The sequence below is a fragment of the Monodelphis domestica genome, chromosome 3 (assembly GCF_027887165.1).
Source record: "Monodelphis domestica isolate mMonDom1 chromosome 3, mMonDom1.pri, whole genome shotgun sequence".
In the NCBI taxonomy this organism is placed as follows: Eukaryota; Metazoa; Chordata; class Mammalia; order Didelphimorphia; family Didelphidae; genus Monodelphis; species Monodelphis domestica.
Window position 1 is genome coordinate 456,199,292 of NC_077229.1, and position 18,198 is coordinate 456,217,489.

The 18,198-nt window shown below is 34.1% G+C and overlaps 1 protein-coding gene across 6 annotated transcripts in view; it reads right to left on the minus strand.

Annotated features, from left to right (window-relative positions):
* SSBP2 (single stranded DNA binding protein 2) overlaps positions 1–18,198 on the minus strand; it is a 386,496-nt gene that overhangs the window by 116,851 nt on the left and 251,447 nt on the right. For 4 of the 6 annotated variants that reach the window (XM_001369660.5, XM_007487368.3, XM_007487369.3 and 1 more), the window contains exon 5: positions 1,615–1,704. The exons of the other annotated variants lie outside the window; for them this stretch is intronic. In XM_001369660.5, coding sequence (XP_001369697.3) covers positions 1,615–1,704 — 90 coding nt within the window. The remainder of the gene's footprint in view (positions 1–1,614; positions 1,705–18,198) is intronic. 6 annotated transcript variants of the gene reach the window in all.

The following is an 18,198-nucleotide window of genomic DNA, read 5'->3' on the forward strand; positions in this document are numbered from 1 at the left end:
CTCTGCATTATCTCTTGTCATAAAACACAGAATGGAGAAAGGGAGGAATGCCATGTAAATTCCTCCTCCACCCCCACCCCAGCAAAGGATATCTTCATTTCCTGCTCAATTTGATAAAGACTTCTGGCATGCATTCTACAGCAACCCATCTTAAGGAACCATTCCTTTTAAAGAATGACAGCTTAAAATAGCTACTCTATGGCAAAGGAGTTGAGAACATGGGGTAAAAATAAAAAGGAGTGAAAAAAAACAGTGAACTAAGAATTACAGAAGATGGCCAGGGGATAATGCGAGTTCCTTGCTACAGGTACTCTATTCTCTTGTTCAGCACAGATATGCTGCTGTCTCTGGGATACCATAAACAGTACCAAAAAACAAAAACAAAAACAAAAACCCAACTACCACTATTCCCACTGAGATGATCAGTGAAAACAGTAATATGAATGTAGGCCTATTAATTCATTCATGTATTTTAGGATACAATATTTCCCAGGATCACATATATTACTTGGGCACATAAATATCATTTCAAAGCTTTATTCACCATTAGTTTTGAGTTCTAATTGTGGCTCTTTTATTCAATTGTCACACATTGGGAGGCAGCATTGAAGACGTTAACTGCAAGGCCAAGGGCTTGAGGTAAAAACAAAAAAATCTAGGTTCAGGGATGAGGGAATGTCACTCAAGCCCTCCATGGACCCAGGCAACTATCTTAAAATTCCATGTTTCTTCAGAAAGAGTTAATTACACTAAAGGATCGCTGATCTAGATAAAACAGTAGCAAAAACTTGCCTCTATTTCAAGATTTCAAATTTATTAAAGCATTGATTTATTCTTCAATGAACATTAGTATGGATTATCTAATAATTAATTGAAAAAGATTTTGAAAATGTAAAGCACTGAAATAACAGCCAAATATTTTCATATTTTAAACATAAAACTCATTGTCAATAATATATTTTATTAATTCTTCTAGAGTCGTGCTTAATAATAACCCATATTTTATAAAATAAATTCTCCATTTTTTTCAGAGACAAAAAATCAATTAAAAATAATTATATGCTAGATAGCATTTGCATAGGGGTGGAGGAGAGGATTTAGAAGAAAAAGTGGGTAGAGGTAAGGAATATATTCTGTGAAAATAAAAAAAAAACTTACAATTACACAAATACTGGCACTCCCTTAAAACTCCTTCCTGGTATGGTTGGTCAGATCATAACTTGACCGTATTTTTTAAGTACAGTGAAATTTGGATTCTCTCTGCTTTGTGGAGAAAAGAAGGGTATGGATAAATAAAATCCAATATTATTCCAATATCTAGTTTCAGCAACCTCTCCCACCAAGGCTTTACCAAATACTAAGACCAAAAAAATTGTGGCTCTTCTTTCCCCTTCCTGGCAAGCAGGAAGGAAGATGGCCAAAAGAAAATCAAATAGTGAAGAAGACATGAAGCAAAGATACTTTATTAACTGGATAAGAGTTCATGAATAACCAAGAGTGGGCATGTAACATTATGTTGCCATATAACAGATTACTTCCTGCATAGCCTCAAATAAAGTAACACAAGAGTTTCTACACCTTAACATTCCTGCATTCACAGTTTGTTTTGTGTACCTGAAAGAACCCTGGTGGTACAGGACCTACTGGCATGCCATCTCCTGGGGGAATGTTTCCTAGCACTGGACTGGGAGCTGCTGCAGCACTCTGAAAAGAATAAAGGAAAAACAAAAGCCTCTGTCATTACAATGAAGGCACGAAACCAAAGACTAATACTGGATTGTAACAAGGGACATTTGGGGCCAACAACTAGTACTTCTATTTTCTTGCTCCAAAGGTATTGTGTGATCCAATTAAGAATTTAGTCTGGGACTCTATAGGTCAGATGACTAGATCAGGAAGTTTCAAACTTTTTGAAATTATAAAACAATTTTTTTTCACAATTTTTAAGAATCACAGAGCCCGGATCAAAAGATTCTATTTCAAAAGGTACACACAACACACACACCCATGATAATAGTCATAAACAACGTTATTGCTGGTTCATTTTACAAAATGGTTGAGGAGTATAAATAAAAATCATAGCAACAATTTAAAGTTCATTGACAAGGTGATGAGATTAAGAAAGAAAAATCTGGGAATTGTTAAGGAAAAAAATTGTACTTTGCAATGCATTCAGTATATAATTATTAAGAATTTGCTACCTATAAGGCTATTCTTATGTTAGAAACTAGATGGAAGAATGGCTAGAAGGTTGCCTTCAAAGTCAGGAAGACACATTCAAGTTATGCCTTAGATACGTACATTTGGGTGCCTGGACAAATCACATATGCTGTTTTCAGCAACCCTATGAAGACCATAAGTTGCCTATAAAATATTGACTAGTGTTGGTAGAAGGAGCTGCTTACACAGGGATGTCCTGTATCAATGAAAGCCTAGGTCTAATCTGTTTCCTCTATATCAGATCCTGTTGGGCACTGGGGATGCAAGAATTTTAAATATAGAGTAGAGTTTGGGCCATCAAGGAATTTATATTCTATTGTGAGAAAGGAAAATATGAAACATGCCCAAATAAGTATAATTCCAGGTAGGATATGAAAGGGACAAAGGAAAGTCACCAAGTACTTCAGAAAATGTAAGCAGAAAGAGAACTCTTTAGATTTGGGAGGTTTTTTTCAGAGGGTGCCAGGGAAAAAAAGGGAGAACTTCATAAAAGCACCCAGCAGCTGACCTGAGCCCAGGAGAAAGAAAAGTATTCTTCTACATTTCGTTGTAGACTGTGTATGCTATAGGGCATGTGGAGACAGCTTGCATAATTATATAAAAAGTCAAGGGGAAATATGCTGAACTCAGGCAACAGGTAGTTGAGCTTCGTTGGCACACAATGTCAATGAAGGAATGTAATATGAAATAAGGTTGGAAAGATAGGTTGGAATTACACAATGAATGTATGGCCTCAAATGTCAGGCTGAAAAGTTTGTGTTTGATCATATCAGCAATCAGAAATTGCAGAAAGCTTTTGACCAAGTAGCAGACATGTTCCTATCTGTGCCTTATTTGTGTTGGTAGCTGTGTGAAGTATAGATTGGGGATGCCTTAGGAAAAGAACCTTTTACCCTCAACCTGGGAACCCTCTCCCCAAGATTAATTGAAAAATGTGTTTTTGATCCTGAAACACTATTATAAAGGTATGGATTTTTTTATTATTATTATTTTCACCAGAGTCACATGAAGGTTACTTCTTCTTTTTTCCAGATACTCCTGGTTTAAACTTTAAAATCAGAGTGCTAAGGAGGAGTGAATTTTAAATACCCTTCTGTCAAGAGATTATGTATTTACTTTTTATTTAGATAGGGAGTATGAATGATGCATACAACCCAGATGTAGGGGGCGAAATCCTCTAAAATAAACATAGGAAAGCTAAAATTTACAATATTATTAAATGGAACTTAAAATAAATTTCTACCACACGCTCTCCTTCACTCTCTCCTACCCTACTTCTCCTTCCCCATCTCTCCACCCAAAATAAGTTACAACTCAAACAAATGCCCTAACTAAATAGGAAAGAAATTAATCTTAGTCATTGAATCTCAGATTATGATAGAATAAAATTATATATCAATGCCGTATCAAACTCACTGAATCCTTAAAACACATGAAGCAACAGCCACCCTCCAAAACTCACAAAAATACAATTTAATTCAAAAAGTAATTAAAAAAATGACTTGAAATAAAAGTATCCATTCTCACAACTTTTTTTTTTAACCATTACCTTCCATCTTAGAATCAATACTGGTTCTGTAGCAAGGGTAAGTTACAAAGATTGACACTCCCTTGCTAGAGTTCTAAGGCAGAAGAGTGGTGAAGATCTAGGCAATGGGGGTTAAGTGACTTGCCCAGGGTCACACAGCTAGGAAGTATCTGAGGCCAGATTTGAACCCAGGAACTCCCATTTCTAGCCCTTGCTCTCAATCTACTGAATTACCCAGCTGCCCCCAACAACTCATTTTTTAAAAAGAGTACTTTACTGTTTCCTTTTAGTTCCAGAATTCTGGCAATTCTATTTTTTGTATCTTTAAAAAAAAAATTGTGTACTGGTCAGAATGAGAGATGGTAGAAATGCATATGTTAATTTGTTTTTTATCTAGATATAGAATAAAGATAAATAATTCCTTTGTCATAGTAAATGAAATTATCATTGAGTTCTTAGAGTACAGGGAGTGTCTTCCCTTTTGTGTTTTCATCCTGAGCACTCTGCATAGTGCCTGGTACGTAATATGCACTTAATGAATGCTAGTTGGTTGCTTTATTGATTCTGTTGAGAGGGGAGAGTCCTTAGATAGGAAGATGACAATGAAGAGGTAGAGCCCATAGGAGAGAGGGTAAGGCCTGGACTAGGATCACTGTAAACAGAGAGAAGAGCAAAGATAAAAGATTTCAGAGACAGAACTTGGCAACTGGCTGTGTGTGTGTGTGTGTGTGTGTGTGTGTGTGTGTGTGTGTGATTGACGAGTTCATTTTGGACTATGTTGAATTTGAGATGATATTAGGACATCTAAGTCATGGAGAAACAAAATGTAATGTTTTCTACTGGGGGGGATGCGTAATTTTTTCCCATACACACACTTTCTTCTACCTGGGGGGGGGCATAATTTTTTTCCATATACACACTTTCAAGTTTTCCTTGATTGTATCTGAGGACAAATGCACTGCTATGAGGAAGCAGAACAAGAAGTCTAAATTTAAAAAGACTACTATTCAAAACACTTTTTGAAAAATAAGTAATTTCATAAGAACAAATGAAGTCCAATTCTACTCTGCAAAATACAAAAGTATTCTGTAAAACAGATTGAAAGACTGCTAAAAAAAGACCAAAGTCATGAATTTTATTTATTCTTCACCAGTAAGCAATGTCCATACAGATTTCATCCCTAACTGGCACCAGCTGTCATCATGCAAGTATCTGAAGTTGGTTACCAAAGAGATTAGGAAATAAACTGAGGATGGGTGAGTATTAATTCATTACTTCTAAAGGAAAAAAAAGATAAAACTCCAAAACCTTAAAGTGAGTAATTATGGTAGGTAAGTATGATCATCTTTATAATAGCATATTCATCAATAAGGCAAATTTGATGCTGTATTATTATAATGCCATGACATTTCAGCATATGTGTATAATGTATATTTCTTACTATATACTAATATAAATACTTAAAATACATATGTTCCACGGAAGATGCTACCATCATCAAGTATAAAGGCCATTGAATTTTAATATTATTGCAAGGTAGCCCCAAATTTAAACAGTGCTATCTGAAATGTTATTTAGCATGTATGTTCCTAGCCAAATTCATAACCTTGCCAAAAACTACCCCTAAACAAACTGAATTCTGGTTTACATTTTTGTTGAAACTAAAATGTATAAATGGAGGAAATTTTTCTGAGAAACAAAGATAAGAAAGAAATCTTCTCCTTTTTAAATGGGAAAAATAAGTGTATTTGTAAGGTAAATAGCTATTATTTCATATGGTTATACTTATATAGTTACACATTTACCCAAGTATAATGTGTCCAGTATGGTACAATATAAGTGATACCAGTTCTACTTACTACCTGGGTGGCCATAAGCAAGTTACTTAACCTTTCCCAGCTTTCGTTTCTTCATCTGTAAAATGAAGGATTGGAATTGGACTAAATGACCTTTTGTCTATTTCAGTCTAAATCTATTATTATCTTACAACTCTGTGTTGTGACAAAGTGTGTAACCTTGGGCAGATGACCTAACCTCTTTGCTAGAACCTTCCCTCTGCTGAGCATCTCCATTTTCACAGAATAGATCTTACCTTTATACAGGTTTTTTTAATGCTCTCTTTCTATTAGATTGTGGGACTATATTTTGCCTTATTTTGTAGACCCCAAACTTAGCATTTAGTACATAGTAGAAACGTAATAAATGCTAGTTGACTATAAATCTTTGGACCTTAATTTCTTGATGAATAAAATGGGGAGAATGACTGTGGTCTTTTAAATCCAATGAGTTATGATGGGAAAATCCTTAAAGTCCTTTCTAGCTCTAAGATTTTCTATAATTATATGTTCTGATTGACCTTTTGTGGGGTAAAAGTATAAGAGAGTGCTAGTGCTCGTGCTAGTGTAATTGCAATGTGAAATTCGTTAACTATTACTAAAGAGAGAGAGCATGGCATAGTGGATAGAGGGATGCCTCACAGTAAGAAGGAAACTTCCACACTGACAATTCCCCACACCATGAAAACATCGGTCAAGGAGTTAGTTAATGAAGGACAGAACAATAGGAGATGGTGTGTGACATAATTGCCCTAATTAATTATGACAAAGAACATTTAGTTGGCTATAGAAAAGATCTGATATTTCAAACAGATAACTTGTAAATGGTATTCTTAGGTGTTTTACCACTCCTTTTCAATTACAGTCATGCAATAGTAATATTAAGAACACTTAGACAATTGGAATTAACTAGTCTCACAGTCATTTTTAATCTTTTGGAGGCTACACAATTATTTGATCAGTATAACTTTGCTGATTCAAAGATACTATTCTTTACTGATTCAAGGTTTTAAGATATATTCTTAAACAAATAATTGATATTAGTCTTTAGTGATGGAAAATAACAATAACTTAAATAATTTTTGCCCTCTCAAAAACTATGTATGTACTTTTCAATCCCTACTAAATTCTAACAGGTAAAGAATCAATAGCCTCCTTTTGCTGTACTGCATTCTCTTATTCTAATGATTAGTTGTTGCACAACTCAGAGGTTTTTAGTGATTCAAAGACTTCTGCCTGCAACAATTTCCAATGAGCTTTTCATCATATTTTAAATATGGTTATGACCAAATGTGTTATTTAGTACTTTGATTTCTGAGTACACCTTTAAAAATGTCTCCTGCCATTTGGAAGATGTTTAAAAAAACACTTGTTGAATAAGTGTATTAATAATGTATGAGTAAACATACTCAGCTATGGAAGAGAAGGTATTTTAATGTGATTTCAATTCTATACTTTGTGACATTTCCTTCCTACAAATATAATCTTTGTGCACTAATTTGGAAAACGTATATGAAACCTTTATGTGCTAGATCAAGGCACAGATAAGGGAAGAACTTAATCCCTGTTCTAATAAAATGTAACTGAGGGACATAACATTTACATAACCAAGTATGACAAAATGGAGATAGTGAAGGGAAAAATGAAAGAGAAATCAAAATACTTAAGGAAAAATTGAAGAACAAGCAAATGCTTTCAACCAAGAAGTGGTTCAGGGAACACTTTATTGAAAAGCTGGCAGGAAGTGAGCCTTGAAGGAAGAAAGTTTCCATAGCTATAGATGATAATGATGTTCCATCCAAAGAAGAGAGGATAGATTACTTGGATTGGAAAGGATAGAATATGACAAAAAAAAGAGAATGGACTATTACTCCAAGTCCAGTGTGGCAGGAATGGAATGTAAAAAATATGAAGGTGAATAGTGCAAAATAAAGCTAACAGGAAGGTTAGAGGTAGCCTGTAGAGAGTAGAGGGGTTATTTTATTAACTGTATGGAAGTAAGAGACTGGAGGCAGGGTAATCAGTTGGGAGACTTAAAACAGTTCAACAAAGAGATGATGTGGACCTGAACCAAAAGGTTTTTCCATTCTCAAAATGAAAAATAGACTTCTGAACATGGATAATTTTTATTGCATAGAGTAACTAACACAATTTAAGAATATACTGTATGATGAAAAACAGGAGCTGCCATGGAATTCTGAAGCCATATCAAAATTTAGTTTGGGGACACTAGGGTTTCAAGTAGGAAGGAATGCTAAATTTTGTATTTATTCACAATGATAATGTTTTTTTTTTAATCATGATTATTTTTTTCATATGTTATGCTTCTGTGGGAGAAAAAATTTTCTTGATTCTCTTTCCTCCCACAAATTTACCTAAGTCAAAGCTTTGGGCTAATTCATGCAAACTCATGTATGCAGAACTCTGAGGTAGGTTCTGAGGAAGACAGGAAGTTGAACAAATAGAGAGTTCTTCCACACAGGGAGCTCACGACTAATAAGGAACAAGATATACATAGAATACACAATAACACAAGATGAGTAAGTCAAGAAGAGACTCATACAACAAAGTTCTATGTGAGGTTCATTAGACTTGCAAGACAGTATTAATGTCTACACTGTCATAAGTGGATATTTTATGATGTGCTACTTTTAGGCTTTAATGACTATTTAAACCACAGAGAGGAAAGAAAATAATTTTGTGACACTGAAAACTATCAGCAAATACATTTGTTATATTACATTGTACCACAAAGAGTTTTCTTGTGCAATATGTCTATGCCTCTTGATTTCAGGTTGAATTCTCATTCTGTAGCTCTGTTTCTATAGTTTATAACTTTATTTGTATACATTTCTATTAGCCAAACCTAGATATAGAAGATTTTAGTACAGATGCAATCTTATTAACTTATCATAAGCCTCTGTTTGGTCTTTCATACTGGATTAATTAACTGGTACATCTTTGCTTTGAAAGTGCTTACATGTCACTTTTTAAGTCTTCTTACATCTTTAAACATACTTATATTTTGTTTTTCCAAATTATCAGCTTCCCAAGAATAGTGATATAGTTTATTTAAGTCTTTCTTTCTTAGATTACTTAATATTCTGCTTTAACAAAACTTAATATATGAAAATCTGAATTTTTTAGAATAGCTGAATTAGTAATTATTTGTTTTGCCAAAAGGAATACAAAATTATTTAAAGTCACACCAAAGTATGGATCCACATATGAAACATATAGAAAGTATTTAAGAGCCTTGATTACATTGACAAAAAAAATCAAATTTGTGCTGCTTTACCACTGGAAAAGATCTAATTGTTGAGAACTTTGTCTGTTGGGCAACTACTTATATAGCATGACTTTGGAAATTTTGGTGGCAATATTTGAAAAGATCAAAAGAAAGTCACATTAGTGCATTTTTTAGCTGGCATTTTTCTCTGTAAAATGAAATGGACAACAAAGCTGTGGTTAAAAAAATGAGATAAAGATAGTTCTTGATAAAGGTCTGCATTTTCAAATTGGAAAAATGAATTCATAATTTTTAAATCTTGAGGATTCTAACTTTTATAAAATAAATGGCAATTAATCTAATTCATTATTTGAATATTTTTCCACCTCTCTCATTTGTCTTGCTATTGGTACATAGTTTTTTCTGCATTCATCTGTGAGAGTCCACTTTTCTGTTAATAGAAATGCCTATAGCTCACTCTGACTTTGTCTTTTTCTCTCTATGCCTTTATTTGTGGGGGCAGCTGGGTGGTTCAGTGGATTGAGAGTCAGTCTTAGAGACAGGAGGTCCTAGGTTCAAATCTAGCCTCAGGCAAGTACTTCCTAGCTGTGTGACCCTGGGCAAGTCACTCAACACCCATTGCTTATCCCTTATTTGCTCTTCTGCCTTGGAACCAATATATAGTATTGATTCTAAGATGGAAAGTAGGGAGTGTGTGTGTGTGTGTGTGTGTGTCTGTGTGTGTGTGTGTGTGTGTGTACATATATATGCGCTTGTGTCTTGCCTACTCTCTTCCATTACCCTACCACATTAGTCATGTCTCTTCCTTGACATGCCATAAAACAGGACTGGAGTTTTTTTCTATTTATAGTTCTTGAAAAATTTTGGGTTCAGGGTTAATTTAAAGAGCAGATGAATATACAGTTTTCTATTTAATCTCATCAAAAAAATCCCAAATGACCCAAATTTTAAAATGACTTAAGCTCAACTTAATTAAACAATCCACAAGCATTTAATAAGTATATAATATATATATAAGGTACTATGCAATGTATATACTGACAATAGCTACAAAGGCAAAAAAAAAAAAGGGAAAATCTCCTGCCTTCAAGCAACCTATACCCTTTACTAGTATGGGAGAATTCATTATATACACCAATAAGAAAATACAAGTTATATGCAAAGTAAATATCAGGGAATCAGGTACAGTCTTACTAAGAGTGGCATCTGAGCTCAATCTTAGAAAATTGGTGGATTCTAAAAGGCAGAGGTGAAGAGAGAGAACATGGCATGAAGGATTGGCTATGAAAAAAATAAGCCAGTATGGTAGGAACAGATTAGGACATAATAATAAAGATTCATGTAAAATAAGGATAGATAGTTCTCATGGGGCCAGATAATCAAAGACTTTAAAGTACCAAACAAGTGAGTTTGTACTTTACCCAAGAGGCAATAGGGTACTACTAAACCATTTTGAGCAGTGAATTGGCACAGCCAGAGCTGGTTTTTAGGGACATATTTGGCAGCTAGGTAGGAAATGGACTGGAGTGGGAAAGGCTTGAAGCAGACTACAGCAATTAGTCCAGAGTAGTCGACTTATTTAACTTTCAATTCATATCTTCTATGGGTAAATAATACTTGATCTAGTAAAAAAAAATATTCTGATCCCTAGAAAAAACTTGAATGATAACTTAAAAAAGAAGCATTAAATAAATTTGTGTCCATTATTATTTAATAAACATTTGTTGGGTAACAAGGGTTTAAAATGGATAATATATTTATCTTTGGTAATATTATGAGATAAGATTGGATTAAAAGATATGATTTGTTCCTGTGGTTAATCTTATTCATTAAAGGAAATGAGACAAAACATTCTGTGATTTTTAAGATTGCAAAAAGGGTAAATTTTGGAAACTACAAACCAATATTCTGGCAGAATTTTGGAAGAGTTAATTAAACAGATGGTTTGTGAAGACTTATCTAAATGAAAGTAAGATTCACTGAGAACTAGGTTAAGTGAGAGCAAAAATCACTAGCAAAACAAGTCCAATTAACCCCCTTTTCTTTTTCCATAGCATTAGTATACAAGTAGAAAAAGGGAATTCAACAGATACTATCTGACAATAAAGAATTTGGCAATTATGCTATCTTTTGTGGATAAAATGGAAAAATATTTATTAGATAAGAATAGATTTAAAAGGATTAATATAGTTAAAGTGTTTCATTTGTAGACTGACAAAATTGAAATAAATTCTCTAATGGGGCTTCTCACCAATTCCATTTTGTTCATCATTTTTATCAATATTAAAAAATTAGAGCCATACATGGCATTCTTACCAAGTATACAAATGACATCATAGTCAGATATGCAATATATATAATATGTAAATATAAATGAAATATGTGTGCATATTCTATGGAACACAAAGGGAGAAAAGATTTAGACAGTTTGGAATGCAGGAACAAGACTTGCAATAATGATAATGGTTCTGAGATATATATATATAAAATATTAAGGATTATGAAGCTCCTTTCTCCTTTAGGGGCATTATCTACCATGTAGGCTAGGCTAGTTTTTCCTACACGTGTTGAAAATGTTTCCTTTAATTATATCTTCTTCCACAACATGACAAATATCGAAATATGTTTTGTATGAGAGTTCATGTATAACCAAAACAAAATGCCTGTATGCTCATGTATAACCCAAATCAAAAACCTCAAAATGTTAGAAAAAAATGCCAAAGATAATATTTGCATGTAAAAGGGGAAAAAGAAAATGTTATAAAAAAGAAAAAAGAAAATATTCTCAAGACTTACATGACTCAAGCACTAAGTCAGGAAGAAATAAGAGGAACTTTCATGGCTTCATGAGGTCACTTGCATGGCCAACACAAGAGTCCAGGAAGCTATATATCCTTCCTGGATATCCTTTGCATGCTATGCCTATCCCCCTCCCAAAATTCCCTTTTGTTTTATTGTTTGATTTTCGACAAATGTCTCATTTTATTCCAATTTCTAATGCCATCTATCAGACTCTTCTGCATCAAGCCAGGACTATAACATCTCTCTGAAGTCCTGTGAAGTAGGCAGTAGGAGTATTATCTCCACTTTATAGTTGAAAGATAGGTAGACTGCATGGTGCAGTGAAAAGAACACAAGACTTGAAATCCAGGCATCTGGGTTCATAAGAGTTTGAATACTGACCACTTTGTGCGACCTTGGGAGTATTACTTAACATCTCTGGGTTTAAATTAAATACCTTAGTGATATAATGAGAGGGCTATATTAGATCACTTCTAGGGTCTTTCCCAGCTATAAAGTCTCTGATCTTTTAAGTTAAAGAGACGAAATGGTTTGGCCATAGTCAGTCAGACAATCAGTAGGCAAACATTTATTAAATATCTACTGTATGCTAATCATTGTGCTAAGCACTGAGGATCCAAACTATAGTCATATAACTTTCCAACATATTTCTCTAGTAATCTTCCCAGTATGCCATTTTAGATGAAATTGAATAGGAATAAATATTTTATACTTCAGGTTTTTTGGTAAGATTGTCTTTAAATCAAATCATACGAAGAGAACCCTAGTATTTAAGTTTGGCAAAAGAATAATACAAGGCAAAAATGTGACAGGTATTTTTCAAACAAATATTAATAAGGCACCATTAAATTGAAGCATTAAGTCCAGATTAAAGGAGTATTGTAATACTATTAACTAATCAGGGCACATCTAGTACACACTGAATGCAGTTGTGGGAACTATATTTTAAGAAATTTTGGCAAGTGCTGTCTAGTTTAAAAAAACAAACCAAAACAAAGGAAAAACAAAACAAAACTAATAGATCTGGAGTCCAAGGATCAGCTACTTATTGCCTATATAATCTTAGACAAGTCACTTAATCCCTCCAGGACTCATTTTCCTCATTAGTAAAAATCAAAGGATTTGACTAGATGATGGGTAAGGTACCTTCTTTAAAAATTCTATGATTTTCTGATTCTACCTAGCATATCACAAAGGAGAAAACCAAGAAGGTGATGGGTCTGAAAATACTGTTGAATGAGAAACTGCTTAAGGAACTGGAGATGTTTAGCTCATAGTCAGAAAGTGCAGGGAGGCACATTACTACTATCTTCAAACACTTGAAAAGATGTCATATGGAAAAAGGAAGCAGGGTTGGTTCATCTCTGACACTTAAGATATAACTAAAACCAAGGAGGATAAATGATTAAGGAAGGTTTTGGTTCAATACTGGAAGAGCTTTCTAACAACTACAACTATTTAATGATAGAATTGAATGCCTTGTAAAATTAACAAACCCTTTATCACTGGAAAACTATGAGAAGAGGCCAATAATTTGGTAGGAGTGCTGGAGAAGAGATTTAAGTACTCAGTGGGAGACATCTAAAGTATCTTTCAACTTTAAGATTCTCTATCTCTTGCTATAAAAAATGGAAAATAGAGAAAGAAAATCTTTTAAAAAGAAGATATAACCTAATTATTCATTTTAAAATGTGGGCACGGTCTACAAGATGTTAGTACACTTTTATTATCTATAGAATAGATAATGAAATGGAGTCAGAGACAATACACAATATATGTAATATTAATTGGAATTGAGAACTAATAAGGCTAATTAGACCCCTACAACAAGTAGTTAGATGCCTTCTATTTCATGAAAAATACATTAGTCACAGCCAGCTATCTCACAAATTCACATCACAGTTCAATGAACATATCTATTACAAAAAGTATTGGAAAAACAAGTAAAAGTTAATCACTGGACACTAAAGATGTATCAATTTGATGGAAAAGTCATTGTCATTATTAAAGTAAAATTAGTTTGTAAAGTATCTTATACTTAGAAGAGTTGTGGGTACATGTACACATATATAGGTGAACAGCTATAGATATGTAAGAAATTAAGGTTTTTTTTCTCACATGAAGGAAAACATCTATCTCTCTTCAACTTTTATTTAGGCTCCTAAATCTGGCCTTTTGGGTCAAGTGGACAATATCCAGTCCCTTCTCCATATTATAAATGTTTCAAATACCAAACAATTATCATTTCCCTTCTCCAAATCGTCTCTTCTCCATGCTAAACCTATCCTATTCATTCTTCTAAGATACAGTCTCTGGTCCTCTCACTATACTGGCTGCCATCTGGATATGATCTACCTTGCTACTGTCCTTCCTTAAAGGTGGTATAAACAACTGCACAGAATACTCCAGATACAGTTTAACAAAACCAGATTACAGAGTAATTATCATCTCCCTCATTCTGGACACTGAGCTACTCAATGCAGCATAGGATAGCATTATCTTTTTTTGATTGTCATTACACACTCCTGTCTCATACTGAATTTGCATTTCAAAAGTCACCCAGGAATTTTTTATATAAAGTATTCTCTAGTGAAGTGTCGAACATTTTGTACTTGTGAAATTGATTTTTCAAATCCATTTGTAGAACTTAATGTTTACTGTTATTAAATTTCATTGTATTTTATGAGTCATTTATTCTGGCCCACCAAGACCTTTTTATTTGGACTTTGACATTGAAAGAACTATTTATTCTTCTTACTTAATGTCATCTAAAATTTAGGTAATTTTGGTTTTTTATATCTTCATCCAAGGCTCTGGTAAAAATGTCTAATAGCTCAGGGACAAGGACAAATCCTTGGAGCATCAGTCTAAGACTTCTCTCAAAGTTTCATACATCCATTCATGACTATTTTGGAAGTCCAGTTCTTCAACCTATACTGATTCATTTAACTGTACTAGCACATAAGTTGTATCCTTATCTTGTCTGAAAGGACAACATTTGTAAAATAATTTGCTGAAGTCCAAGTATATGATCTCTACAGCAGTCCCCCAATCTACCATGCCAAAAATGGAAATGAAGTGATTCTGGCATGACTTGCTCTTGATAAAGCCATGCTTGCTTTTAGTGTTAATTGCTTCCTTTTCTAAATATTCATAAACTATTTCTTTAATGATATATACTAGGATTTTGCCAGGAATTCCAGCTAAACTGCTGATGTATAGATTGCAAACTCTACCTTCTACTTTCATTTAAGAATTATATGACTGCCTTTCTTCAGACTTGTGACACCTCTGCCTGCTTCAAAGATCTCTGAGCAAACATTGCTCCCAATTCTTTTAGAATCTTAGAGTATATTTTGTCAGAGTCTAGAAACTTGATAACAGGAGTATGTAAGTGTTCTCTTACCAGATTCTCATTTGCCATGGTTTCAACTCTGTAAAACATTTTTTTAAAAAATCCTTTTTAATAATTTGTATGATATGAGAAAACAGAGGCAAAGTAAGAGTTAAATTAAGAAAATTGGGCTTTTCCTCTTGATCTGTTATCATTATCATATGAAGCCTGTTCACCTAATAATAATAGCTATAAAAACAACAATAATAAGTAATATTTATATAGTTCTTTCTTTTTCCAGGCACTGTGCTAATTACATTATAATTATTTATTAAAACATATCTCCTAAGGACCTTTTTATAAAGAAATAATAATTAGTATAGCTAACATTTATATAGCACTTACTAAATTCCAGGTATTGTGCCTAAGTGCTTTGGAATTATTATTTCATTTGATCCTCACAACAATCCTGGGAAGTAGGTGCTCCTACTATCCCTAATTTACAGATGAAGAAACTGAGGCAAAAAAGTTAAGTAGCTTGCCCAGGACTACAAGGGTATTTATTTTCTGTTCCCCATAGCATTTACTCCCACCTTCAGTCCATCCTACACTTTAGCATTTCTGACTATAATTTACATAACCACTATTCTTTTATATTTACACTCAACTTCTTTTTCTTGCTTCTATCATCTATCTATACATGTCTTAAAATTTTGAATTAATGACATGTTTATGTCAAAATACATTTCCTTAATCAATCCTCTATTCTAACTCCTTATCAGTATAATTTCTGTTTGTCATTTCTGGATTTAATTCTTAGAAACTTCCTATGCTTTTTTGTTCTCACTTCTTCTGTTAAATATTAAGCCTTGGAACCTACCTATTCTTTTCCCAAGCTCTTTGAAATCTGCTCTCCCTACAACAAGAGTACTCATCAGATAACATCTGGATCCCCTCTCTTTTGCTACTATGAATTTTATCATGGAATGGTCACATGCCTCAGATCAACAAATGTATTAAACACCTATTTCAAAGCAACCTGTTGGGCAATGGAGACCAAAAATGCAAATGGAGTGAAGTCCCTTCCCTGAAGGAATTTATAGTTTAGCAAAGGAACTGATATGTATATCAAGTACTCTAAAGAACATCTGAGGAAGGAAAGAGTACACAGAATTAGATGGGGAGGGGACTGACAAAAGCTTCACAATGGAGATAGCATCTAAGCTGAGCCCTATAGAAGGATAAGGAACCAGCCAAGAGATAAAAACAAATGAACAAAAGATGCAATGGAGGTAAGGGGTAAAGCTGAAGTGAACAGGTAGATACAAGTGATGGAATTTTGAAAATGAAGTTGTTCACTTAGACTACATTTATGAATACCTAAAAAGAAGCAATGAAAATAAGCCTGAAAAGGTAGACTGCTATCAGACTGCTGAGGGTCTCGATCAATAAAGCTTTTATTAAGCACTTCAGAGAAGAAAGCAAAATTATTCCTTGCTCTCAAGGAGCTTGCATTCTAATGGAGGTGACAAAACAAATAAGTGCATATAAGTACAAAGCAGATGGAAGACAGCCCTATTAGGAAGGCATCAGCAGCTGGAGAGAGAAGAAACAGGGGGCCTCCTATAGAAGGTCAAATTTGGGCTGCCTCCTAAAGGAAACCAGGGATTCAGAAGCCAAAATGATGAGGGAGAACATGGATACAGCATTGCAGGCATAGAGATGAGAAATGGAGTGTTGTGTGTGAGGAACAGCAAGCAAGCAAATACGGTTGTACCATATCATCTAGGGACAGGGAGTAATATGTAAGAATGCTAGAAAGACAAGACCATCTCAAGGGACCCATGATGAAAAATGCTATCCACAGCCACAGAACTGTCAGTATGAATGCAGATCGAACTACATTTCCTGCCTTATTTCCTTCATGAGTTTTCTCTTACATGTGCGATATGTCTTCTTTTATGACAAAGAATATGGAAATGTGCATTGCATGACATCACTGGAATAATCTACAACAGGTTTTTTTACTATCTGGGGAGGTAGAAGGGAAGGGATGGTGGGAAAAAATTTATATTGCAAAAGGTCTGAAAATGATTGTTAAAAATTGTTTCTACCTGTAATTCTTTTAAAAAGGAATAGAAAGGATAAAAAAAGACTAGAAAGAGAGATGGGGCCAGGGATAGGTTGTAAAGAAAGTTAAGTAACACATTCTATTTGAAACTAAAGGTAAAAGGGAGCCACTGGAGTTTATTACATGGACAGGGTGGTGATGATGGTGGTGGCTACAGCAGTAACATAATTGTACCTATGCTTTAAGGAAAACATTTTTGGCAACTGTGTGAAGGACAGATTGGGGAGAAATGAGTCTGGAAGACCATAATGTTATTTTAATATTCTAAGCGGGATGTAAACTAGCATGATAGTGGTATGAATGGAGAGAAGGTCACATATAGATGAAATATCATGGAGGTAGAGATGTCAAGACAAGATTGGGTATCCTGGATGAGAGAGTGAGGAGTAGAGGATGAAATCAAGGTTTCTAAGCCAGTGCCATCATCCTCCTGGGCGCCTATGATCATGAATATGTAAATTTGAAAGAAGGGTGGGTTTTTAGGGAAAGATAATTGGTCCAAATTTTAAATGATGAGTTGTGGAATCTGTAAGAAATCTAGTCTGAACTGTCCAACTTGCCTCTTTGTGATGGCATCTTAACTTTATCTGATATGTTGTTACCTATATGTGATATATTTATATTCCCTAAACTTTACTGTTGCCTCTTTTCTTAGAAATTGTCTTTCTTGAATTACAGGCTCTCATCTGCTATTCTTTTTGTTATCCTATACTTGCTATTCTCTGTTCTAGAACTTACAAGTTTTCTCCCTCTTTCTCCTTTTCAATTTAAATCCTTTTTGAAGAGACTCATGAATCTCCAGGGAAATGTATATATACTTTACTGGCCCTTGTTAGGTACACTCCAGTCCTGGCCAAGAATGCATATTACTAACTATATTTTAAGTTATAGTACAGACATCCAAATCTCATTCTCAGACACCATCTTCTGAGCCATCTGTTCATTCTGCAAATATGCTTCTCTCTTCTGAATCTTCTACCTTCAATTGGCAATAGTGATTAAAAACACCACCTGGGTCCTTAATGTCTTCAGTTTTGTGTGTGTGTGTGTTTTTTGCCCAAGACTTCAAAATCCTTAGCAATGTTTTTTAAAAATTCC